This window comes from Monodelphis domestica, chromosome Y (assembly GCF_027887165.1).
Source record: "Monodelphis domestica isolate mMonDom1 chromosome Y, mMonDom1.pri, whole genome shotgun sequence".
In the NCBI taxonomy this organism is placed as follows: domain Eukaryota; kingdom Metazoa; phylum Chordata; class Mammalia; order Didelphimorphia; family Didelphidae; genus Monodelphis; species Monodelphis domestica.
The window spans coordinates 481,604-509,311 of NC_077236.1; the positions used below are offsets into that span (position 1 = coordinate 481,604).

At 38.9% G+C, this 27,708-nt stretch overlaps 1 protein-coding gene across 4 annotated transcripts; it reads right to left on the reverse strand.

Moving 5' to 3' along the window:
- LOC130456221 (cAMP-regulated phosphoprotein 19-like) lies at positions 1 to 27,448 on the reverse strand. 4 transcript variants are annotated; one of them, XM_056809890.1, is made up of 2 exons: positions 27,346 to 27,448; positions 1 to 396 (listed from the first exon to the last, which is right to left on the reverse strand). In XM_056809890.1, exon 2 carries the CDS (start codon positions 366 to 368, stop codon positions 27 to 29), a length of 342 nt encoding a protein of 113 aa, XP_056665868.1. In that variant the 5' UTR covers positions 369 to 396; positions 27,346 to 27,448; the 3' UTR covers positions 1 to 26. The 4 variants fall into 4 exon arrangements, with proteins under 4 accessions (XP_056665868.1, XP_056665870.1, XP_056665872.1 ...); XM_056809892.1 differs by lacking the exon at positions 27,346 to 27,448 and adding an exon at positions 25,975 to 26,029; XM_056809894.1 differs by lacking the exon at positions 27,346 to 27,448 and adding an exon at positions 20,296 to 20,411.
- Between the last annotated feature and the right edge of the window lie 260 nt (positions 27,449 to 27,708).

A 27,708-nucleotide genomic window follows, 5' to 3' on the forward strand; every position in this document is an offset into this window, starting at 1 on the left:
TGATTCATGCAGTTCAGCTCTTTTAATCAGCCAGCCAGCTTGCTAGCAACAAGGGATGGTTTCCGCTGTGGAAGATCCTGCGGTGTAGGAATGTGGTCACCAGTGACCTCTGTTTTATCAGGAGCTGCTGCAGTAGAAAGCTGCTTGTTCTTTAGCTTTGCTTTAGCCATGTTGTAATCCCCAGAGTCAAAATATTTTTGTCCCTTTTGCAGTTGCTTCCTCAAGAAATCTGACCCCCCAGATTTTTGTCCCAGATGAGGATACCTTGCTTTTAACTTTGCTTCTTCTGCTTTCTCTGGGCTGGTTACTTTATCTTCAATTTCCTTTTGATCCTCAGCAGAGGCCGCCTGGGGGATCTCCGCCGACATTGCGTCCTTTCAGTCAAATGGGAGGACCCTGAAGGAAAGGAGATACAAACGAGCAGGGTAGAGGAAGCCCTTACAGCAGCCAACAACGTTCCCCAGAAGCCACCAACCGAGCCGGGTTCAGTCCCCTCTGCCTCCTGCTCCCACCCTCCAGCCCGCTCTCTCTGAGCACCAACCGCTGTCCACAAATTATACTTTAAAAGATATAGGATAGCATATATCTAGATATGATAAAAATTGTTACATTTTAATAAGAATTTTATATACATATAAGGCATCAGACAGTTTATTTTTACTGAATAGTTAAATGTTATATGGTTTGAAATAGGAATAAGCATTGTACTTATGGTTACAAATTTAATTAACGGCTAGAATTGTTCCCTTGTACAAACCTTTTGATACCTGTTGCTCTAACTTTCCTTCTCACAACTCAGTCCTTAGCATAATTGAAGATATTAGTGTAGCAGATAGATTAAGATTTGTGATTCTTGGAAGGGGGGAGTGGTAAATAGAATAGATAGATTATGTTAGGTACATTTAGGTTACATTTAAGGTAAGTCACCTGGGATCAGGTTGACACCACACTAAGAAGACAAAATCTTTGAATGGCAGAGACTGGAGGAAATGCAAAGGTTTCCATTCACGATGGGGGATGATTTTGAAGGTTTGGAATCTTGAGGAAAGAGGTGATTCCAAGAAAAGGCAGTTGATCTCTTTCTCTGAGTTGAGACAGCAAAGACCAAGGTCTGATCAGAGAATGTATCTTGAGCTATACAAAATCTCGTTGAACTTAATCACCATTTCCCCCCAAAGATACCAAGAAGTGTGGCAGAAACCTGAGAAAAATAAGAAACAGCCTAACAAGATCTCACACAGCTCCTGTGACACCCTGGATCTGGACATTGGCTTTGCTATGACAAAGACCAGAGGTCACAAACTCGACTCTCAACTTTGGAGAGAGAGAAAGGAAGATTTAGACAGACAGGAACTTTCTTTATCCTCTTTCCTCTAGACCCTAACTTTCAGACATCTTCCTGTTTACCCCTGACCAGAATTGTTAGAATAAAGCTTTGTCATTTATCCTAAATTGATTTTCCTTGTGAGTGAAGAGAATAGTTACAGTGGAAGAGGGAAACAACTGATTTCTCCCTCATTTATAATATCAGTTATTAGAGGGTAGTAAAGGCAGGGAATATACTTGAAGAAGACTGAAGGGGGAAAGCCATCTCACCCTCCTTCTACTTTTTGAGCATCAATTCTTACTCTATAACACCGAAACCAACCTTCTAATACAGAACCCTTCACATTTCAATTAGAATGATACTTTAGAAAAAATCCTTCTTCCTATACTGAAAAAGGCAATCAAACCCCAGATGCACCCCAAGTGGATTTCAATTTCAAAGATCATTAGGTTTGGATCAGAACTTCTCACTAGAATATTGGTAAATACCAATGCTGCCCTCTTGACAAATTCTCAAAATTCTCAAAAACATATAATATGAAATATTATGAAATGCAGTTGTGCCTTTCCTGGTTCTGCATTCAGGAAGTTAAATTCATTTTAGTTCTTCCTAGTGAATACATACTTGTCCTTAATCCTTGTTTTTCCTCTGCACAATGTTGATGCTCTGACTTGTTCAATGTAGTCTCCTGTTTGTTGCAAAATTGTCATGGGATTAGGCTTTCAAATTGGCCCCAGACAAAAGGATGAAATCACCATTGGATTTATTCTGTTTCCTCAGTAATGTTGCTGACAATTTCCTCTTGCAAGTCCCAAAAATGCATCAAAGTATTCTTGAGAAATGCTTGATTTTTAAAATTTAAATTAGTTTATTTACTCAATTTAGAACATTATTCCTTGATTACAACAATCACATTATTTCCCTTCCTCCCCTCCATCCACCCTTACCAAAGCCTATGCACAATTTCACTGGGTATTGCTTGTGTCCCTGATCAGAACCTATTTCCATGTTGTTGATGTTTGCACTAGGGTGTCCTTTTAAAGTCTACATCCCCAATCATGTTCCTTCGATTCATGTATTCAAGCATTTGTTTTCCTTTGTGGTTTTTACTCCTATAGTGTTTCCTCTGAAGGTGGATAGTGGTTTTTCTCGTAGGTTCCTTCTAGTTGTTCAGGATCACTGCACTGACACAAATGGAGAACTCCATTACATTTGATTGTACCACAGTGTATCTGTCTCTGTGTACAATGTTTTCCTGGTTCTGCTCCTCTCACTCTGTATCAATTCCTGGAGGTTGTTCCAGTCTCCAGGGAATTCCTCCAATTTATTATTCCTTTGAGCACAATAGTATTCCATCACCAACATATACCACAATTTGTTCAGCCAATCCCCAATTGAAGGGCATGCCCTCATTTTCCAATTTTTGGCCACCACAAAGAGCACAGCTAGGAATATTTTTGTACATGTCTTTTTCCTTATCTCTTTGGGGTACAGACCCAGCAGTGCTATGGCTGGATCAAAGGGCAGTCTTTTATCGACCTGTGGACATAGTTCCAAATTGCCCTCCAGAATGGTTGGATCAATTCACAACTCCACCAGCAATGCATTAATATACCAACTTTGCCACATTCCCTCCAGCTTCATTATTTTCCAAAGCTTAGCCAATTTCATAGGTGTGAGGTGATACCGCAGAGTTGTTTTGATTTGCATTTCTCTGATTATAAGAGATTTAAAACACTTTTTCATGTGCTTTGATTTCTTTAACTAAAAATTGCCTATTCATGTCCCTTGCCCATTAATCAATTGGAGAATGGCTTGATTTTTGTACAATTGGTTTTGCTCTTTATAAATATGAGTGATGAGACTTTGTCAGAGGTTTTTGTAATGAAGATTGTTCCAATTTGTTGCTTCCTTTTTAATTTTGGATGTATTAATTTTGTTTGTACAAATTCTTTTAATTTCATGTAATCAAAATTATTTATTTTACATTTTGTGATTTTTTTCTAACTCTTCATTGGTTTTTCCTTTCCCATAGATCTGACAAGTATACTATTCTGTGTTCACCTAATTTGCTTATAATTTCCTTTTTTATATTCAGGTCATTCAACCATTCTGAGTTTATCTTGGTGTAGGGTGTGAGGTGTTGATCCAAACCTAATCTCTCCCACACTGTCTTTCAATTTTCCCAACAGTTTTTATCACATAGTAGATTTTTGTCCCAAAAGCTGGAGTCTTTGTGTTTGTTATAGACTATCTTGCTGAGGTCCCTTAACCCTAGTCAATTCCACTGATCCTCCTTTCTGTCTCTTAGCCAGTACCAAATAGTTTTGATGTCCACTGCTTTATAGTCTAGTTTGAGATCTGGAACTGTAAGTTCTCTTTCCTTTGCATTTTTTTTTCATGATTTCCTTGGATATCATTGATCTTTTGTTCTTCCTAATGAACTTTGTTATATTTTTTTCTAATTCAGTAAAAAAGTTTTTTTGGTAGTTCAATGGGTATAACACTAAAAAAGTAAGTTACTTTGGGTAGGATTGTCATTTTTATTATCCCACCCATTGCTCATCCCACCCATGAGCAATCAATGTTTTTTCAATTATTTAGATCTAGTTTTAATTTTGTGAAGAGTGTTTTATAGTTGTGTTCATATACTGAATTTGTCTCAGCAGATAGATCCCTAAGTACTTATTTTATATTGTCCAGGATGATTTTAAATGGAATTTCTCTTTCTAATTCTTGCTGCCAAGATGCATTGGAGATATATAGAAATGCTGATGACTTTTGTGGGTTTATTTTGTATCCTGCAACTTTGCTAAAATTGTTTATTATTTCAACTAGCTTTTTGGTTGATTCTCTAGGATTCCTTAAGTAGGCCATCATGTCATCCACAAAGAGTGATAGCTTGGTCTCCTCATGCCAATTTTAATACTTTCAAATTCTTTTTTTCTCTAATTGCTACTCTTTGTGTTTCTAGTACAATGTAAAATAATAGAGGTGATAATGGGCAACATTGTTTCACTCCTGATCTTTTTGGGAAGGCTTCTAGTTTATTCCCAATGCAGATGATGTTTGCTGATGGTTTTAGGTATATACTGTTTATTATTTTTAGGAAATGCCCTTCTATTCCTATACTATCTAGAGTTCTCAATAGGAATGGGTATTGTATTTTATCAAAGGCCTTTTCTGCATCTATTAAGATAATCATGTGGCTTTTGTCAGTTTGCTTGTTAATATGGTCAATTATGTGGATAGTTTTCCTAACCATCCTTCTATTCCTGCTATGAATCCTACCTGGTCATAGTGAATAATCCTCATGATCACTTCCTGGAGTCTTTTTGCTAGTATCGTATTTAGGATTTTTGCATCTATATTCATTAAGGCATTGGTCTATAGTTTTCTTTATCTGTTTTTGATCTGCCTGGATTTGGGATCAGTACCATATTTATGCTATAAAATGATTTTGGTAGGACTCCTTCCTGGCTTATTCTGTCAAATTGTTTGTATAATATTGGGATTAGTTGTTCTTTGAATGTTTGATAAAATTCATTTGTGAATCCAAAAGACCCAAAATTTGATAACTTGTTCAATTTCTTTTTCTGATATGGGGTTGTTTACGTAAACTATTTCTTCCTCTAGTAGTCATGGCAATTTATATTTTTGTAATATTCATCCATATCACCTAGATTGCCATATTTGTTGCCATATAATTGGGGATAATAGTTTTTAATGATTGCCTTAATTTCCTCTTCATTGGAGGTGAGATCTCCCTTTTCATCTTGAATACTGTCAATTCAGTTTTCTTATTTCCTCTTTTTAATTAGACTGAGCAGTGCTTTGTCTATTTTATTTGTTTTTACAAAGTACAAGCTTCTACCATTATTTGTTAAATCAATAGTTTTTTGATTTTGAACTTTATTAATTTCTCCTTTGACTTTTAGGTTCTCTAATTTAGTTTTCAAGTGAGGATTTTTAATTTGTTCACTTTTTAGCCTTTTAATTTGAATGCTCAGTTCATTGACCTCTCCCCTCCCTATTTTGTTAATATATGAACTCAAGGAGATAAATTTTGCCCCCCCCCCCAAGTACTGCTTTGGCTACATCCCATAGGTTTTGAAAGGATGTCTCATCATTGTAATTTTCTTCAGTTCTTTAACTAGCCAGTTTTGGAAAATCTTATCATTTAATTTCCAATTAATTTTTATTCACCTTTCATTTTAATTGCATTGTGATCTGAGAAGTTTGTATTTATTATTCCTGTTCTTTTGCACTTGTTTGCAATGTTTTTATACCCTAATACATGGTCAATTTTTTTGAATGTACCATGTGCTGCTGAAAAGATGTATATATATTTTTGTCCCTATTTATTTTTCTCCCCATGTCCACTAACTCTAATTTTTCTAAAATTTCATCCACTTCTTTTATCTTTCTTATTTATTTTTTGGTTTGATTTATTTAGTTCAGATAGAGGAAGGTTCAGGTCTCCCATTAGTGTAATTTTTCTATGTATTTCATCCTTGAGCACCCCTAGTTTCTCCTTTAGAAATTTGGATGCTCTGCCATTTGGTGCATTCATATTGAGTACTGATATTTCCTCATTGTCTATACTGCCTTTTATCAGGATGTAATTACCTTCCCTATCTCTTTTAACTAGATTTAATTTTACTTTGGCTTTGTCAGATATCATGATTACGACTCCTGCCTTCTTTTTGTCAGTTGATGCCTAATAGAAGTGGCTCCATCCTCTTACTTTCACCCTATGCATATTTACCTTCCTTGTGTGTGTGTTTCTTGTAGACATCATATGGTGGGGTTTTGGATTCTAATTCACTCTGCTACTCACTTGCATTTTATGGGTGAGTTCATTCCATTCACATTCAGTCATGATTACTATCTGTGTATTTCCCAGCATTTCGATTTCTACTCCTTTTCCTGCCTTTTCTTCTTTCACTATTTCCTTCTACACTGATGTTTGTTTTCAGTCAATCCCCCTAGTTCCCATCCTTATTTTACTTCCGTTTTTACCCCACTCCCTTCTTATTGCCCCCTTATTTGCTTTGCAGTCTTTGTAAAACTACCCCCCATCTTCGCCCTCCCTTGTACTACTTCCTTCCCCACCAGGCCGTTTATTACCTTTCTACACCCCTATAAGGCACAAATATATTTTCTGCCCCAATTGATTGGATTGTTCTTCACTATGTTGGTCAATTTCAATGGTCAATTTCAAAAGCTGAGTATTCCCTATCTCCAACCTATTTACCCTTCCAATATATTGATATTCTCCCCCCTCCTGCCATGAGCTTCTTTGTGACATAAATTTACTCCCTTTCGTTTCTTTCCCCATTCTGTTAGTATTAACCTGTTAAGTATACACTTGTATATGTATTTATGCAGTCATATGTCTATATACCTTGTCATTTCATTCTATAGAGTTTGTTACTGTTCCCTCTAAGTTTAATTCTTCTGGCTGCCCAGTTGAAAAGAACAATTTTTAAGAGTTACCAATATGGAAACAGGTTCAAATCAAGAATGCATGTGATATCCAGTGAAAATCACTCGTCGTCTATGGGAGAGGTGGGGGGGGGAGGGAAGAAAGGAAAATGATCTTTGTTTCCAATGAATAATGTTTGGAAATAACCAAATAAAATAATGTTTAAAAAAGTTACCAATGACCTCTTTTATTATAGGAATACATATCATTTTTACTTATTGAGTCTCTTTAAAAAAGCATTGTTTTCCTTGTTTCACTCCCATTGCAGATGATATTAGCTGTTGGTTTTAGATATATACTGTTTATTACTTTTAGGAATGACCCTTCTATTCCTATGCTTTCTAGTGTTTTTAATAGGAATGGGTGTTGTATTTTATCAAAGGCTTTTTCTGTGTCTATTGAGATAATCATGTGGTTCTTGTTGGTTTGCTTGTTGATGTGGTCAATTATGTGGATGGTTTTCCTAATTTTGAACCAGCCCTGCATCCCTGGTATAAATCGTACTTGATCATGGTGGATGACCCTTCTGATCACTTGCTGGAGTCTTTTTCTAGTATCCTATTTAAGATTTTTGCATCTATATTCATTAGGGAGATTGGTCTATAGTTTTCTTTCTCTGTTTTTGACCGAATCAGTACCATGTTTGTGTCACAAAAGGAGTTTGGTAGAACCCCCTCTTTGCTTATTATGTCAAATAGTTTATATAGTATTGGGATTAACTGTTTTCTGAATATTTGATAGAATTCACTGGTGAATCCATCAGGCCCTTGGGATTTTTTCTTAGGAATTTCTTTGATGGCCTGTTGGATTTCATTTTCTGATATGGGCTCATTTAAGAATTCTATTTTGCAATGGGGATAAACTAGATGCATTCCCAGTAAGATCAGGAGTGAACCAAGGATGCCCATTATCACCTCTACTATTTGACATTGTACTAGAAACACTAGCAGTAGCAATTAGAGAAGATAAAGGAATTGAAGGCATCAAAATAGGCAAGGAGGAGACCAAGTTATCACTCTTTGCGGATGACATGATGGTCTACTTAAAGAATCCTAGAGATTCAACCAAAAAGCTAATTGAAATAATCAACAACTTTAGCAAAGTTGCAGGATACAAAATAAACCCACATAAATCATCAGCTTTTCTATATATCTCCAACACAGCTCAGCAGCAAGAACTAGAAAGAGAAATCCCATTCAAAATCACCTTAGACAAAATAAAATACCTAGGAATCTATCTCCCAAGACAAACACAGGAACTATATGAACACAACTACAAAACACTCGCCACACAACTAAAACTAGACTTGAACAAATGGAAAAACATTAACTGCTCATGGATAGGACGAGCCAATATAATAAAAATGACCATCCTACCCAAACTTATTTATCTATTTAGTGCCATACCCATTGAACTACCAAAATACTTCTTCACTGATTTAGAAAAAACTATAACAAAGTTCATTTGGAAGAACAAAAGATCAAGGATATCCAGGGAAATAATGAAAAAAAAACACACATGATGGGGGCCTTGCAGTCCCTGACCTAAAACTATATTACAAAGCAGCAGTCATCAAAACAATTTGGTACTGGCTAAGAAACAGAAAGGAAGATCAGTGGAATAGACTGGGGGAAAGCGACCTCAGCAAGACAGTATACGATAAACCCAAAGATCCCAGCTTTTGGGACAAAAATCCACTATTCGATAAAAACTGCTGGGAAAATTGGAAGACAGTGTGAGAGAGACTAGGAATAGATCAACACCTCACACCCTACACCAAGATAAATTCAAAATGGGTGAGTGACTTAAACATAAAGAAGGAAACCATAAGTAAATTGGGTAAACATAGAATAGTATACATGTCAGACCTTTGGGAGGGGAAAGGCTTTAAAACCAAGCAAGATATAGAAAGAATCACAAAATGTAAAATAAATAATTTTGACTACATCAAACTAAAAAGCTTTTGTACAAACAAAACCAATATAACTAAAATCAGAAGGGAAACAACAAATTGGGAAAAAATCTTCATAGAAACCTCTGACAAAGGTTTAATTACTCATATTTATAATGAGCTAAATCAATTGTACAAAAAATCAAGCCATTCTCCAATTGATAAATGGGCAAGGGAAATGGATAGGCAGTTCTCAGATAAAGAAATCAAAACTATTAACAAGCACATGAAGAAGTGTTCTACATCTCTTATAATCAGAGAGATGCAAATCAAAACAACTCTGAGGTATCACCTCACACCTAGCAGATTGGCTAACATAACAGCAAAGGAAAGTAATGAATGGTGGAGGGGATGTGGCAAAATAGGGACATTAATTCATTGCTGGTGGAGCTGTGAAATGATCCAACCATTCTGGAGGGCAATTTGGAACTATGCCCAAAGAGCAACAAAAGAATATCTACCCTTTGACCCAGCCATAGCACTGCTGGGTCTGTACCCCAAAGAGATAATGGACACAAAGACTTGTACAAAAATATTCATAGCTGCGCTCTTTGTGGTGGCCCAAAACTGGAAAACGAGGGGATGCCCATCAATTGGGGAATGGCTGAACAAACTGTGGTATATGTTGGTGATGGAATACTATTGTGCTAAAAGGAATAATAAAGTGGAGAAGTTCCATGGAGACTGGAACAACCTCCAGGAAGTGATGCAGAGCGAGAGGAGCAGAACCAGGAGAACATTGTACACAGAGACTAATACACTGTGGTATAATCGAACATAATGGACTTCTCCATTAGTGGTGGTGTAATGTCCCTGAACAACTTGCAGGGATCCAGGAGAAAAAAAACACCATTCATAAGGAAAGGATAAACTATGGGAGTGGAAACACTGAGAAAAAGCAACTGCCTGAATACAGAGGTTGAGGGGACATGACAGAGGATAGACTCTAAATGAACACTCTAATGCAAATACTATCAACAAAGCAATGGGTTCAAATCAAGAAAACATCTAATACCCAGTGGACCTACGCGTTGGCTATGGGGGGTGGGGGGGGGGAGGAAAAGAAAATTATCTATGTCTTTAACGAATAATGCTTGGAAATGATCAAATAAAATATATTTTAAAAAAAAGCATTGTTTTCTTGTTTTGTTTTGTTTTTCTTCCCCTTCCTTTTTAAATTACCTTTTGATGTTACTCTTGAGTTCTTGGGCATCAAATTTTCTGTTCAAGTTCAGTATTTTCTTTACAAATTCTTGGAATTCTATTTTTTTGAATGATCATACTTACCCCTTTAAGAATATAGTCAGCTTTGCTGAGTAGTTGCTTCTTGGTTGTAGACCTGATTCCCTTGCTTTCCGGAATATTCCTTTCGTTCCTTCAGTGTGGATACAGCCGGATCCTGTGTTATCCTCACTGTGGTTCCTTGGTATCTGAATGACTTCTTCACTTCTTCTTGGCAGCTTGTAATATATTTTCTTTGGTCTCATAGTTCTTGAATGTGGCTATAACATTCCTGGGTGTTGTTGGTTGGGGATTAAGTGCAGGAGGTTATCTGTGGATTCTTTCAATCTCTACTTTTCCCTCTTGTTCTAGAATATCAGGGCAGTTTTCTTGAATAATTTCCTGTAGTATTATGCCCAGACTTTTCCTTTTATCATGTTCTTTGGGTAAACCAATGATTCTTCAATTGTCTCTCCTTGAATGATTTTCTAAATCCTCTGTTTAGTGAATGAGATGCTTCATATTTTCCTCAATTTTTTCATCCTTTTGGTTTTGTTTTATAGTGTCCTGCTGCCTTGTGAAGTCACTTAATTCTAGTTGTTGTATACTGGTTCTTAAAGACTGAATTTCATCCTTGGATTTTTGGTCATTCCTTTCCTTTGGGTCTGATCAAGCTGGATGATTTTGGCTTTCAGGACACTATCTTCTGTTTCCACATGACTTATCTTAGTTTCTAAAATCTTTTCCCAATTGTCTTCAGCCTCTTAATTGTGTTTTGAATTGCATTTTGAGTTTTTCCAAAGTCTGTATCCAATTCCCTAGGATTTCTATTTAATTACTTGCCTCCTCCTGTGTATTGTTTGTTCTTGCTTCATTGCCTGTGCAGAAGCTGACAATTGTAATTTTTCTTTTTCTGTTGTTTGCTCATATTTATCCCTTCTTTGCTTCCCGTATTTGTCTGTGCTCTTTTTGGGTTTTCTGTCAATTTCCCCTCTTGGAGCTTTGTCAGATCTCTCAGGGCAGTCTCTGAGCTAATTGTGTTGAAGGCTTTTGATTGGATTAAAGTCCAGCAGTCATTGAGGGAGCAGTGTTGGAACTTGGGCTTCCCTGAGCTGTGAAGATTTTTGATGGGATTATGTTTATCTGGGTTGGGTTGTATATTCCCTGTGGCCAAATCCTCCTGGAAGGCTCTTTTCTCCCTCTCCAGCTGCTTCTCCGCCTGTGTTCGATGCTCTGAGCCTTGCACAACCCTGCCCACAAGGTACAGCCTCTAGACAAGCACCTTTGCCTGCTCAGAGGTTCCCACTGCCACTGGAGTCTTATTTCTCTGGGTGGGGACAGACAGGTTCTGCCTTCCCTGAGCTCTGAAGACTTTTGATGGGATTGAGTTCAGCTGGGTTGGACTGGATGTGCTCAGAGGCTAAAACCTCCTGGAAGGCTAGAGCAATATGCCTTTGCCCCCCCCCCACCAGTGGTTCCCACTGCTGCTGGAAGACTTTGCACTCTGGGTGGGGGGAATGGGTCCTGGGACCTTCTCTCTGCCTTTTCCCAAGCCCAAGTGTTCTCAGATTTCAGCTTTGGAGGGGGGACATACCTTTTGAATTGAGTCCAACAGGAGGGTTCTCCAGCTCTGTCTTGTTGTTAGGTTTGATATTTCAGTCCCCTAGGAGCATTTAGTTTGTGATTGGTAAGGAAGGGCTTTCAGAGGTCTGAGCTATTGCTGCTCCTAAGCCACCATCTTGACTCCCTTCAGAAATCCTTGATTTTTAATCACATGGGTGATGCATTTGTAAGATACAGTGGGAAAAGGTGCATTCAAATACACATTTTGTTATTGGCTCTGTGACTCCAAGCCATAAATTGAAGTCTCTGTATATTGGCCTAAATTTCTCCACTTTTTCTCTTTGACCTTTTGACAACCTAAGAATCATAAAGGGCAGTTTTGAAATGATTAATCCCTTGGTCTTATATTTTTAACAACATGGCTCTGGAATTTAAATTGGAATTTATTAGATATTATATTCCTGGTGTGGTTTTGATTTTTTTTCTTAGACTAGGCACACTTCATGGGATTATGTTTGAACTCCTGTGATATCTTTTTCAAAATTTTCAGAAATATTTTGGGTTTTATTTCCTTTCTTCAGAGGGATGATTTTGAAATGGCACTTCAAATAATGGGTTTTTCCAGAGACATTTTGAGAATACACCAAAATCTTATCCTTTGCATTTCTATGTCAGTGTGATGCATCTTCTTTCACCAATGATATCATGTGTGTTTTTTGAAGGAATATTAAATCTCAAAATAAGGTCCTCTCCAATGTGCTGAATTTGGAGATAAGAATCCTCAGTTTATATCTGCTCATTGCAGTTAGAAAAATCCATTACAGGCAACATTTTCAAGCCAGGAAGAAAAAAACCTTGCTTTTTCCTGCACTGGAAAAAAGGCAATCCAAATCCAGCAGCACTCAGAAAGGATTTCAATTATTTGGATCAGAACTTCTCATCAGATAATTAAAAAAAAATTTATTTGGTCATTTCCAAACATTATTCATTGGAAACAAAGATCATTTTCTTTTCTTCCCTCTCCCCCCTCCCACCACCTCTCCCACAGCCGATGCACAATTCCACTGGGTATCACATGTTTTCTTGATTCAAACCCATTTCCATGCTGTTGGTATTTGCATTAGTGTTCATTTAGAGTCTCTCCTCAGTCATATCCCCTCCACCCCTGTAGTCAAGCAGTTGCTTTTCATCAGTATTTTTACTCCCACAGTTTATCTTCTGCTTGTGGATAGTGTTTTTGGATCCCTTCATATTGTTCAGGGACACTGCATTGCCACTAATGGAGAAGTCCATTACCTTCAATTGTACCACAATGTATCAGTCTCTGTGTACAATGTTTTCCTGGTTCCACTTCCTGGAGGTTGTTCCAGAGTCCATGGAATTCCTCCACTTTATTATTCCTTTTAGCACAATAGTATTCCATCACCAACATATACCACAATTTGTTCAACCATTCCCAATTGAAGGGAATCCCCTCATTTTCCAATTTTTGGCCACCACAAAGAGTGCAGCTATGAATATTCTTGTACAAGTCTTTTTCCTTATTATCTCTTTGGGGTATCATCAGATAATTTTTAAATGCCAATGTTATCCTATGAATTTCAAATTCCACAATCACATAATGTGAAGTACCATGAAATGTGATTTTGTTTTTCTTGCTTCTGCATTTAGGAAGCTAAATATAATAGGGGATGGAGAAATTGTTGCATGTTGCTTTTTCCTAGTGAATTCAGATTTCTCCCTAATCCTTTTTGTTACTTTGAAATTCAGGTGGCTTTGTATTGATAATCCTATTGTTGGATTGGAAACTCTGATGCTCTGTCATCCAATTCTATTGGGATAAGGCTTTCAAATCAGTCCCAGACAAAAGGAGGGACTAACTTTTGGATTGACAGTATTTACTCAGTAATGGAGGTGACATTTGAATCCCAAATTCTATTCCCTTTCCTTCAGAGAGACAATTTACAAAATGACACTTCAAATAGGCTTCCCCAGAGACATTTCGAGAACACACCAAAATCTTATCCTTTGCATTTCTATGTCAGTGTGATGCATCTTCTTTTACCAGTGATATCATGCGTATTTTGTTTAAACCCTTACCTTCCATCTTGGAGTCAATACTGCGTATTGGCTTCAAGGCAGAAGAGTAGTAAGGGCTAGGCAATGGGGGTCAAGTAACTTACCCAGAGTCACACAGCTGGGAAGTGTCTGAGGCCAAATTTGAACCTAGGACCTCCTGTCTCTAGGCCTGGCTCTCAATCCACTGAGCTACCCAGCTGCCCCCCATGCATATTTTTTGAAGGAATAACCTCAAAATAAGGTCCTCTCCATAACAACCATTGATATAAATGTGTTGAATTGTATAGCTAAGAATCCTCAATTTATACCTGCTCAGTGCAATGAGGATCCATTACAGGCAATATTTTCAAGAAAGGAGCCAGAAACCATCATTATTCCTTCACTGGAAAAAGGCAATCCAAACCCAACAACATTGCAACAGCATTTCAATTTCAATGATTAGCAGAGTGGATCAGAACTACTCTGATGAGATATTTGCAAATACTGCTGTTGTCCTCTGGATTTCAGTTCCCACAATCACATAATTTTAAATGCCGAAATGCAGTTTTCCCTTTCTTGCTTTTGCATTCAGGAAGCTAAATGTAATTGGGGAAATTGCTGCATGTTTGTCACTGATTTGGGGCCTGCCCTGTTCAATTTTGATTTTTAAAATTTATCATTGTTTTTCCTTGAATGTGCAATGAAGTATTTGAATTTTCTCTTTTCTTATTTCTTGCACTTAAGATTCATGTAATCAATATTAATATTTTTATGTTGCGGTAATGTAAGTTTAACATATATATTTACTCTAATATCAATGTATACCCAAAAGCTTTAGACTTTGGAAGCTTTCATTTATTGACAAATATTATGGGAATGGGATTAATATTTTGTCTGCATTCTACATTCTGCCATTCTACATGTGTTCTATAGGAGGATGATTTGCAACATGTTGCTTCCAACTGGCCTCCTAAGAGACAGATTAAGCACAGACTAAAATCCTGTTCTTCACATCAGGGATTTAAGAGAAAGAACACATTTCTATGTCTGAGTGCTCCCTCTTCTTTCAGCTGTGATACCATTTGTCTTTTGAATTAATATTATGTGCCAATTTATGGTCCTCTCCATTTGGATTTACTAGGAGATGTAGGAATAGGAAGATTTCTCCAAAATCCTTCCCTAATTACATTGATAATCCTGAATGCAAAACAAGGAAAGGCAGAATTGCATTTCATGATATTTCACCTTACATTGTGGGTGCTTAGCATAAAATTCACCACCTGCATTTGATCAGGGGATCATGGAGAAGACCATATTTAAGGATATAATGTTCATTCAAAAGACACAAATATCCCAAATGAAAGAATTATTAAAAAGTAGAAAGAAAATTCTGATTGGTGAGGTAATCAAATAGCTGGCATTGTTTTGATGTTTCCGTTGACTAAGAACTCTCATTGCCATTTTGTTTTAACTTCTCTTCAAACCTATTTTTTTGAAATTGTACAGAAAAAATTCTACTTGTTCCCCCTTTCTTCAGAGTGATAATGTGTAACTTGCTTCTTCTAATTGCCTTCCTGTGAGAACAGGGGTAATTGTTTATCAGTTAGATATGAAATTTTGCTGGGAGTCATCAAAGACCAAGCTGTTTGATGCAGTCACATGTGGAAACAGGGGACTGCAAAGCAGCCCCCAGGAAAGATGGAAACACCACTGAAACCCACTAATAACTTTCCTTATTAACACTCCCTTATTATTGGAATTGCTATGATTATTACTCTTACTTAGCCCCAGAAAAAATAGATGAAAGCAATATGCTTGCAGGGTTAATACAGGTATCCCACTCTGTTCCTCCAAGATATCCCACTTACAAAATTAAATCTATACCCATTCAGATAGGCCCCTCTTTTCTATACATAAAAACTTCTGGCAAATATGTGCTCTGAATTTTCCAGCCTATAAAAGGGTCATGTTGATTCTACTCTCTGATCCTAAACATAGCAACAATGTTTCATTGATTATCTCACTAGGCTTCCTATTTATTGTTAGGTTCCATGGAAACATGAATGATGAGAATGAAACTGTGTGCCAAGTAGAATGATCAAGAGGGTATAAAATGAAACCAGACCTCAGCCAAGGTGCAGCAGTTTATCCTGTGAAACCTGTGCTGCAGATCCCACCTCCAAGACACCATCCCCTATGGGAGGCTGCCCCACTCCACAGCAAAATTGTAGCTAAATTTAATTTTGTATGAAGCTTTTAATTAGAGGGTGGTTTATTCTTATTTCATCTTGCAAATTCTCTTTGAGTCACCAGCATCTATGATTAAATCTGGTCTCACACTAGCTGTGTGACCCTAAGCAATTAATTTATTCTCATTTCCCTCAGTTCCTCAACGGCAAAATGAGTTTTAGAATCAAATATAAGTATTTAGGTACCTTTACCAAGAAATCTTCATGAAGAGTTATGAAGAATTGAAGATGACTAACTAAATAACAATCATAAAAAAACAGAAATTTAGAATTTGTGGACATCTCCAACCCAGACTCTTGCACCTTTTTTTCAGAGAGATGCTGCTTCTAGCAGTTAATGGAAAAGACAAGGTTTAAGGTCTTCCCTCTACATTTCATTCCAACACTGAACAAGTCTTCAAATGAAAGCATAATACTGTAAGAGCAGGTTACCTTGATTTTAGGAAAGCATTTAACAAAAATCTCGACTTATTCTTGTAGAATATGCATTGCTTTCAGTTTAGACTATATTGTGCCTTCCCCTTCGCCTACTTAAAAAAAACAAAACTTACTCTTCTACGTGACATCCCTCTTGCTTATATCTCATCCTACTATTTTCCTCTGTGAAACTAAACTCCCCTGCCTGGGTTGAGCCAGGGATCAGAGATAAGTTACTAAGTGCTTAGGCTAGATATTTTACCTTATACTCTCTCTGATTTCTTATTCTTTCTTTCAACATTTTGTAAATAAGTAAATAAATCTCTTTGGAATAATATAAATTTGTGGCAACCACACTCTTAAATAATCAAGTCCAATCCTTTAAAAAATAACCCCTCACCCCTTACACACCACTAAAAACAGTATCAGGAAGAATGCTTAAATTGGAAGAACTTGTCATCTCCATCTCTTTTTTTCTAAATATCCTAGGGAAGGCAAACTAGGAAGCACCTTCAATTTATTTAGAGTTTTAAAGAACCATTTACCATTTCTAAAAGGTAAAGTGACTGCTGGATGACTTCAGTAACACTAATTAAAGACCAAATAAATCGACAAGACTGTGGTAAAAGTAAATCTATTTAAGTAACTTAAATTTGTAATAACACTAACAATATTGACTTACTTTATATGGAATAACATTAATTTCTATATAATATTTCTACATAATCTAATAAATATAATTTCCTTGTAATACAATTTCTATGTAATATATCTGATATTAAATGAATATATCTATGTAATCAATTTAAAAATAGCCACATAGAAAATAAAATAAGTGGAATACTGTGGTATCTTACCAGCTATGAGAAAGTTGAAAATATATAGTCACCAACACTTTTCACCTCTGCTCTCAATAATACCACAACTGAAATGTCTGCCCACACTTTGAACTGGATGCTGAAACAGAAGTAACTTTGGGAAAGCACAGAGAAAATTCTCTTTCAGAACTTAGTATACTGAGCATTCCACTATGTAATAGGTGCTATTGTTGAGCAAAGTATCTTCTCTCTGTAGTCAATAGTTACCCAAAAAATAGAACTTTTGATAATGGGCTGGAAATTTAAAATAACTATAGAAGTTATAGGAAACTGTCTAAAATAAACTAGAGGAAATTCAACAAATCCTCCCTAGAAAACATTTGATATGTACAAATAACATTTAATATTGCTTTATAAAATTTGGTATCATTTTCAAAACATAATCTAAAAGATTAAATGTAATTATATGATGAAAACATAATCCCTATGATATTGATCTCTTCCTAATTCCTTTAGGAATCTTCACTTAATTACATTTAATCTTTTAGATTAATTTATTACTCCACATTTTAAATAACTTAGTTCAGTATTTGTTAATGACTTCTTAGTAAAGACAATTGTTATGACAGTTTTTGAATATAAAATAGATTTCTGTTCATTCTTTTTGAATTGGAAAGAACAAATTCTGCATTCATTTACATGTGGAATATCAAAAAAATTGAAAAAGTCTATAGAGGATGAAATGAAATGGAAATTCATCAGTCACCTCGTTTCTCCTTTTTCCTTTCACGTAGAATGCTGAGTGCCATTCCCTTTAGCACTGCCCTTCCGCCAACGCTATGCCAAGGTGGGGGACGGAACACCCCTTGCCCCTTCTTCAGCGATACCATGTGGAGCAAGTTGTTTCCAGCCCATCCAGCAAAGAAACCCTTCGGGCACACTCCCCCATCCCAGCCTTGGCATCGCGTCCTTTGAAAAGAACGCGCTATGCCACCATTTGGTCCTCTCCAGGAACACCCATTGAACCCATGGTGCCGAATTCCGCCACCAAGCACAGGCACCTGGGAATCCTTGAGCATGAAGCCGAGTCCTCACCGAAATCACCTACCATGTGGACCACTGCTAACCATTTGGCCTGGCGATCAGAGCGGCCACTTTGGAGAGCGTTCGTCCCTAGGGTCGCTCTTGTTGCATCCATCAGGCCTGGAACAACTACTTCAATTGGTGAAATAGTTCATCCGGCGTGCCCAATGCAACTCTCTTGGAACCTTCCCATTCCTTGTAGTGTTCTTCAAATGGTTCTGCCTTCGTCCCTCGTTCTTCGGGGGGATGACGCGCGGAACAAGTTGTTTCCAACCCATCCTGCACAGACACGCTTCTGGCACCCTCCGAAATCCTGTCCTTGGCATTGCTAGGAACGCTCCCTCGGCATTCACCCCGGACACCTTTGGTGTCTTTCGAAAGAACATTCGGTCGCACGATTCGGTCCCCTCCCCTTCGGACGCCCATTGACACCAATGTGCTCAAATTGGGAACTAAGCACCACCAATATCCTCGCAGTCAGAGCGATCCAAGAGAGGCCGGGTCACGAAATTCCGAGTCTGGAAGCTCCCTTCTTCCTCCCGGGGCAGTAGGCCAGGAAACCCCAGAGCCACCCTGGGGCATGGCCATCTCAAGGAGCAGCCCCTTGCCGGCACCACTTTGAACGGAGACATTTGGAAACAATCCCATGCTGTGCGAGACCCTTCTCAAAGCTGGGGGCCGTTTCCTGGCCCACCACTTGGGAAACCCAATGTTTCGGATTCTCCTCCTGAAGCCACACGTGGGCCCCCGTCTCTGTTGGACGTCGGAAGCAAGGCTGAACCGTGCGGAGCCTGGATGGTGGAGAAGCTGCTGCAAGGAAGCCATTCCCCCGTGTGCGGGAGGAAAGCTTGCCTGTGAAACCCATGGCAGTTGCATTCCCAAGGTACGCTGGAAGATGCCTGCCGTGCATCTCCAAGCCATGAGTTCGGTTCTCCCGAAATGGGCCCATCGGTCCCCCCTCGTCCTCTTGCAGCTGCCAGTCATAGCGGACCCTTTCGAGATCGTTTATCAGGAGCGGAGCTGTGCTTGTCAACGTGGCCCTGGAACTTTCTTGGAATCGCCGAGAAAATTCATCCCTGCCATCGTTCTGACTTTTTTGCTTATAGCTGCAATGCCCAGTGCCATTCTCTTGGCCCACCTCTTCCGTTAAAGGTTGCCCAAATGTTGCGCAAAGCATCGCCCTCCTTCTCTGCTTCTTCGGCGACCCGATGTTTCCAAGTCTCCTGCCAAGAAACCCTTCGGGCGCCTCCCCAGCCTCATCGTTGGCATTGCTACCGACGCTCCCTCTTCTTTCGCCATGGATCCCTTTCGTGTCTTTGGAAAGGAACATGAGGTCCCACCATTTGGTCCTCTCCAGGAACACCCAGGTTCCAAACCACGCTGCCGGATTCCGCCGCCAAGCACGCGCAGCTGCGAATCTCCAAGCCTTAGGTCGAGTCCTCGCTGAAATCGCCCCACATGGGGACCATTTTTGACCTTTCCGCCTAGCCAGCAGAGCAGCCTCTTTTGAGAGGGTTCATCACTAGAGTTGGCGGGGCCATAGATCCAACGGCCCCGGAACAACTACGTGAATTGGACAGAGAGTGTGTCCTTGTCGTAGATTTCGCACAGGGCATGCCCGATGAATCTCTCTGGGAACGTGCTCATCCTTGGCCATCCTCAAATGGTTCTGGCTTCGCCCCTTATTCTTCAGTGGGACATCGGGGAACATGTTGTTTCCCACCTTGCGGCAAAGACACCCTCCTGGCACACGCGCAAATCCTAACCTTGGCATTTCTAGGAACGCCCCGCCTCTTATGTTCAGCCTGGTGGTAACTTCCTTGCCTTTCAAAAGAACCGTCTATGTCACGATGGGGTCCCAGCATGAACGCCTATGGACACCAATGTGCTCAATTCGGGAACTAAGCCCCCAACACGTCAGGCTCCACATTGCAATCTGAGTGCTCCAGGAGAGGCCATATCATGAAATCCCAAGTCTGGAAACTCCCTTCTTCCTCCCCTGGAAGTACGCCACGAAACCCCAGAGCTACAGATTCGAGATTTCCAGCTCAAGGATCAACCACGTGGCAACAGAACTTTTTCATACGGACGTTGGAAAACAATCACATTAGTGGCCATACCGATCTCTAAGCACGTTGACCTTCCGTGGTGCGGCAACCAGGATTGGGAGTGTTTGTTGGAGATAGCCAGCTCTCTTGGATTCTCATAAGTGGATAAAACTCAGGGGTTATTGACTTTCACAGTTTCTGCAATAGAAATTATGGATCAATCTGAGAAAGCAGAAGAAATTTAGAACAGCGCAATAATGTTGCCAGTGCCTAGTTCTGCAATTCATCAATTCATGTCAGAGGATTGTCCTGGAGAAGACCATATTTCAGGATATAGCATCAATTTAAAAGACACCCATGATATCTATCCTCTTTAGATCCTGCTCTAATTCCTGTCATTCTGTTCCTCCTAACCGCTATTTCAAAAAATATTGACCATTTTTTCCCTGAAAGAAGATTCTCATTTTACTGGCTGCTGACTCTAGATTACAAACCAGTGCAAAGGAGCAGGAATAATCAGTGTAACCTTCTCAGATCACAATGCAATGAAAACAACAATGAGTAAGGTTACATGGAGAGGCCACTCCAAAATTTACTGGAAATTAAACAATCTGATTCTCCAAAATTGGTTAAAGTACAAATCACAGAAACAATAATTTCTTTGAAGAAAATGACAATGATGAGACATCCTTTCAAAATCTATGGAATGCAGCCAAAGCAGTTCTCAGGGGGAAATTTATGTCCTTGAGTTCATATATTCACAATGTAAAGAGGGAAGAGGTCAAAGAATTGGGCTTGAAAATTAAAAAAAAACACTAGAAAATGAACAAATTAAAAATCCTCAGATGAAAAGTAAATTAGAGATCCTAAAAATCAAAGGAGAAATTAATAATACTGAAATTGAAAGTAATATTGATTTAAGAAATAAGACAAAATACTGCTCAATCTCATTAATAAAAGGAAAGAAGGAATCCAATTTGACAATATCCAAGATGAAAAGTGAGACCTCCCCTCTAATGAAGAGGAAAGTAAGGCAATCATTAAAAACTATAATGACCAATTATATACCAATAAATATGGCAGTCTAGGTGATATGGATGAATATTTATAAAAATAGAACTTGCCTTGAATAACAAACGAAGAAATAGAATACCTAAACAACCACATATCAGGAATATAAATTAAACAAGCCATCAAAGAACTCCCTAAGAAAAAATCCCCTTGAGGATAGATATCATGGGTGTCTTTTAAATTGATGCTATATTCTGAAATATGGTCTTCTCCAGCACTATCCTCTGACATGAATTGATGAATTACAGAACTAGGCACTGGCAACATTATTGTGCTTTTCTAAATTTCTTCTGCATTCTCAGATTGATCCCTAATTTCTATTGGAGAAGCTGATGTACCTACTTTCTTCTCTAGATTTAGGATGATTGCAATCCTGCATGAGGTTTTTAGTGGAGGTGGAGGTTGTAATTTAGGAGGAGTGGGAGGAAGAGAGGATGGAGAGAATCCTTCTAAGGTGAGGGAGGGTCAGACTTCCTCACAGCTTCTGTAGCAGTCTCAAGTGAGAAGTTAGGAAAAGAAGTGATAGAATCAGTTAAAGCCATAACAGTTGAAAGAGTAATCATAATATACAAGTGTTAGTAGAAGTAGGGAAATGTGGGGTCAGAACCTGAGAAACAGCTCAACTCTCCACATTTTGTGCAGTATTCTGCCTAGATTCCATGGGATCCGAATTGCTGGTAATATTCTGTTTTCTTTTTACTTTGCTTCATAGCTTGCCCTATGAAATGCCATTCTTTAGTAAATACTCCTCGTTCTGAAATGTTAGGACAACATTTCAATATAACTTTAAGTAAGGCCTTGAGCTAACCTTCTGAAATCTTAATTCTTACTTTTAAGGACTTTATAGTCCTTAAGCCAGCAGGAATCCTCCTTCGGGGCAGCCCTAGCGCCTAGCACTGCAGTCAGTAAATGGTGATCCTTTGCTTACTTGCATTGTGTCTGGGTCTCCACTCTTGGCGGATTTTCCTGAACCCTATACCCTTCGTTTACTGTGTCTCTCTCCCAATCCATTTCTCTCTCCCTCCCTCCCATCTGTGTCTTTTTCTCACTGTCACTTGTCCTCTCTGCCTCATCATCTCTGTGTCTATCCTCTCTCTCCATTTTTAATACATCTCATTCTGTTTCTGTCTCTCCCAATCACTGCCTGTCACTCTGTGCTTTTCTCTGTATCTCACCCTCTGTTCTTTCTGATTCTTTTTCCTTCTATCCACTCCTCTCTCCTCTCACTTTATTGCTCTTTCCCTGCTTTTGGTGTCTTCCTCTTCCTCTCTATGCCCTCCCTGCCTTACTTCTAGTCTCTGTCTCCGTCTCTTTTGCTCTCCCTAAGGACCCTGGGCCCAGAATGGGATCTTGAAGTCTATCTTGTCCTACAGGATAAGGAAGAAGTGCAAACTAAGGGGCATAGGGAGGAGGGAGTACAAAAAAGGGAGGAAAGGAGAGGGGGGAGGGAACTTAGCAGACCCTAAAGAAACAAGAAGGGAACTAAAAAAGAGGGCCAGAAAGGGAAGCATATGAAGGGAGGGGAATAGGGGGCTTGAGTAAAAGTAAATCACGAGGTTAAAAGGATAAAGCAAAAGAAGAAAGGTCAGAAGTAGGGAAGGATTTCAAAATGCTAGGAAATTCAAAAGTGACAATCATAACTTTGAACGTGAATGGGATGAACTCACCCATAAAACATAGAGGAAGAAGAGAGTGGATTAGAATTCAGAATCCTACCATATGTTATCTACGAGAAACACACCTGAGGGGGATAGAGACTTACAAGTGTCAGAATTAAATGTTTGGGTAAGACCTATTGGGCCTCAACTGATAGAAAGAAGGCAGGAGTTGCAGTCACGGTATTTGACAAAGACAAACTAGACCTGGTTAAAAGGGACAGGGAAGGTAAATACATCCTGATGAAAGGGATGATCGACAATGAGGAAAAAACACTCATCAACAGGTATGCACCGTGAATCTTAAAATTTCTCAGAATCTACCTTAGAACATTTGGTTAGGGCTATTCCCCATTTTAAACAATGAAGGTATTTAATCAGGAATGTATTGGGAACTTTAAAATTACTTCACCCATCTTACTGAATGATGAAAAATTACTTAACTCATACTTCGAGTGAGGCAAAAGCCCTTAAGTTAGCTCTATTTTTAGATCTAATACAAAAGGTAAATAAAGTGGAACAGGAAGTACATAAAGGAGATTAATTCATTTCTTCATGCTTTAGGGCACTGACAGAGTCCCTCCAAGATGCCAAGCTGCTCATGCGGGAGGTAGGATAGAATCCAATTAAACTAAGCCTGAGAAAGGAAGATCAGGAAACCAAGGAAGATCAGGACAAACAAAAAGATCACAATGGAATGCAAAGTAACACATTGCTAACTATGGACAACTAATTAGTTGTCAATAACCCCTGAGTTTTATCCACTTATCCCTGACCACACACAACTGTGCATGACCTATGTGCTATCCACTTATCACTTACCACAGACATGTATTTATGATAAGCTTGCTTGGTTGAAAAATAAGGACCTGTATGGGAAAGGAAATAGCCTGGATGCTCATAACTTATATAAACTGTCTCGTAATGCCAGTCGGATACCATTTTCTCTAGGGAAGACTGTTCCAGTTTGTAGGTATTTTATTCTTTCTCAAACAATAAATAACAATTACAAGAAATGAATTTCTGGTTGTCTGACTTAGCTTTAGGGTGTATCCCACATCACTCTGATTTTTCTGGAAGTCTCATGATCAATTGCTATATAAAGTCAGCTATTCTAAGAAGAGAAAAATAATAATCAGTAAGAGTAATTACATTCTGAAATCTGAACTCTTTTATTAGTTATTATTCTCCCACAAACAAATTAAACCAAGAAACCAAAAAATGCACATTCAGCTTTTTATCCCTAGCTTCAATTTATTTCAATCTTGTCCTGTGTCTACATTTATCTGTGATAACTTGCCTTTCCTTATGAACTGATTTCAGATATTTTGGTAGGGAAATTGCCTGTATAACTATATCTATGTAGTTTCTCTTTTTATTTTCTCATCAATGAAATTTTTTCATTTGTTTGATGCTAAGAAAATCAATGAATGCATCATCTGTTCTTTCTCGTACCAGAAGAATGAACAAAAATCATTTTATGCTCAACGGGTGTCATAACAATTGTCTTTACTATGAAAACATTAACATATACTGAACTAATTTGTCTCAAATGAGGGGTAATCGCAGGAATGAAAAAGTTTTCTGTTTGCTGATAGTGGAATTGAAAGAACTAAGTGGAGGAAAAAAATAAAATTTTAATTTATAGGAAGAATTCTAAATGTTAAAGATCAAAATCATAGGAATTATTTTTATTGTAAAAGTAGATTTAATTCCTTAGTTTCTGTTTTGAAGATCACACAAAATTTGTAAAGCAATATTAAGCTTTGTTTGTAGATAGAGTAACATGATATATTTGACCCAGGCTTCCAATGCTGAGAGAGTGAGACTGTCTCTGGGCATTGACTTTTCCACTTCAATCTCCTTCACACACAAGTGTCTTTGTGCACACTCATCTAAACACTATTGTAAACCTCAAAATTTCTCAGACTTATGAATGTTAGGGGTTTCCCCCATTGGGGAATCTTCTACTTAAAAAAAATTCCCTAGCAGATGGTGAGAACTCTACTTGAGTGTGGGGGCTCCTTGCCTTGGGAATATCCCTACTCCACCCTACTTAGGACTGCTTTAGGACAGAGAACTCCTTGAGAACAATGAAAAGTACTTTGATCCATGCTTATGGAAGGGACAGGAAGTTCTTTGAGTCATGACTGTTTTAGAATTGATACAATGAGATACTGAGTACCTATAAAGGTGGGGCAACTTGTAAACTACTTAAACCTAAAAGGGTGATAACTTATTCAGAGGATTTTTTCTAATGAAATTTGTCGACACAGCAGCATTTTTTCCCTGACTTACTAAAGAGATTAAAACTACTCAGCTGTGAATTCAAAATGGGTGGTCATTTAGAAAACATCTACAGTGATTGGTAGATGTAAGGACTTAGGGGAGGTGACAGAGAAGATTTTGCCCTTAAAAAGAAGAGCTCAGGGAAGAGCTGGAAAGTCATTCTGAAACATTCAGATTGGAGAGACTCATTCTGAAGAGACTGCTTCTGAAACATTCAGATGGAGGAGGGAGCTGGTGAAAGCAGCTGAGATGCTGCTGGCCTGGTGTCATTAGAAATCCTTACTTAAACAGATATTATGATGAGTTATAAAAAACTGTCTGATTTCTATTTTAAGACTCAGGTCTAGGCCATATTGGCTTTGAGGCCCTTCATACTTGTTCCTTTTTTACTCTCTCTTTCTTTGATTACTCATTGTATTGTTAATTAAAATCTCTATAAAACCCAATTGACTTGGGTATTTGAATAATTGGGAATATTTCCCTGGCGACCACCTTATATTTGATTTTAAACCCAAGACACTGTAGTGAAACATATTTTTGATGTCAAATTTTACTCACTCTCCCTTATATCTATCATAATTTATATCTTCCGTGATTTTAATCACTACAGTTTAAGACCTCAACCATTTTAAATCTCACACCAGAAACGAAAACGCACAGAGAAAATCGTCATCCTCGGTTACCGAGAGACGACTACTACTATATTTGACAACGCAGGAGAAATTGGTGAATTTACCTTAGTTTTATGGGGACATTTTCTCTGACTCCTATATTCAAATTCTAGTCGATTTCTAGCCCTGTATTAAAGCTGTACTTTTTGGGTAACTACTGACTACAGAGAGAATCTACTTTGCTTAACAATTGCAGCTATTATGAAGTGGAATGCTCAGTGTTCAAAGTTCTGAAAGAGAATTTTCTGTGTACTTCTCCAAAGCTACTTCTGTTTCAGAGTCCAGATCAAAGTGTGGCAGAGATTTCAGTTGTGATATTACTGAGACCAGAGGCAAAAAAGATCTTTGAGTACTTATATATTTTCAACATTCTGGTGACTCGTAAGAGAACATATTTGGTTCACTATCCCACATATTGTATGCCCTTTTCTCTCCCACTCTCTTTTCTTCCCTCTATCCATCTTCAATTCCTCTTTCCCCCTCTACCTTTCCCTGCTGTGTCCTTTCGAAGGTTCATCCCCTCTCATCTTCTTCTACATCCAACCTTTCTCTGATCCATCCGACCCCTCTACCCTTTTGACTACAACTCCTATCCTTTTCCTACTCTGTGTGCTGTCTCGACCTCTTCATCCCTCTACTCTTCTCCTCCCCTTCTCTCTTTTCTTCAACTGTCTTTCCATTCTTTCAATTCAACCTCTTCTGATTCTCTCTTCTTTCTCTCTTCTTGTCCCCTGATCCGTCACTTTGTCACCCTCCTCACTCCTTCCCCTAAGCCTACCATGTCCTGACCTCTCTTTCCCAACTCCACACTACAGCGCCCCCCATTTCCTGATGGTTCTCCTCTTTCAATGCACTTTTTTTTGATACTCTTTCACGGCCTTTTCCTTCCTTTGCTTTCTCCCCTCTGTGTACCGCTTCCCACCCCCGCACCCCCTTACCTTCCTTCCTCTGTCTTTTCTATTCACCCTTCTCAACCTATTTTTCCACTTCCTATTTGACCGGAGATTCCAAGGGGGAATCCGGTATTTTATTGACACTCTCAGGGGGGAACAGCAATCACACCTCCATGATCAGCAAAGAGACAGAAATCACTGACTTCTCCTTGGATAGGGGAAATGCGGGAAACAGCCTCGCAATGGACGGTTGCTTGAAACAGCACAAGACCACCGCCTCCACCCAGAATTTTCTAACCAGAGCAAACACGAATCCATCCAGACCCATTCTCCGGAAGAGAAAGGGGTCTTCCAGCCTCATTTACAGGAAGGATCAGGGGGGAAATGAGGGCAAAAGTCATGAAAGGGTTCAAGTCAACAAAATCAAGTACATTGCTGCTCAGGAAAAGAACCACAAGAGGCACTGAGGCTCAGAGATACAGGTTCACAAAAGACCGATAGTGAAGAAGACGGAGTCATTTTCTAAAGGGCTGAAGGACTTACCTCGGAAGTTGGATCAAAGGGAGTTACATTTCCTCCTCAGAAAACCCAGAGAAAAGAACTGAAAGGAACCGCCCACCTAGCAACGCCAAGCGAAGATTCTGATTGGACAAAGGACAGGTCAGTGACCGTAGAATGGACAATTCCAATGTCGTAAGCAGAGGGGGGTGGCGGGGGAATGGGGAGGTGAGAGGCGCCACGAGCCTGGGGTGGCTGCAGGCCAGAGATACCCAACACCCCACCTCTACCCGGGGAAACCGAGGAGCAAAAGGAGAAACATGCTGGCAATTAGCGAGTGCCCTGGTGGAGGGCAACCTGACATATCTGCCGGACTCGTTTCCTGCCCTCGCCCAACTCCCCTGCCCG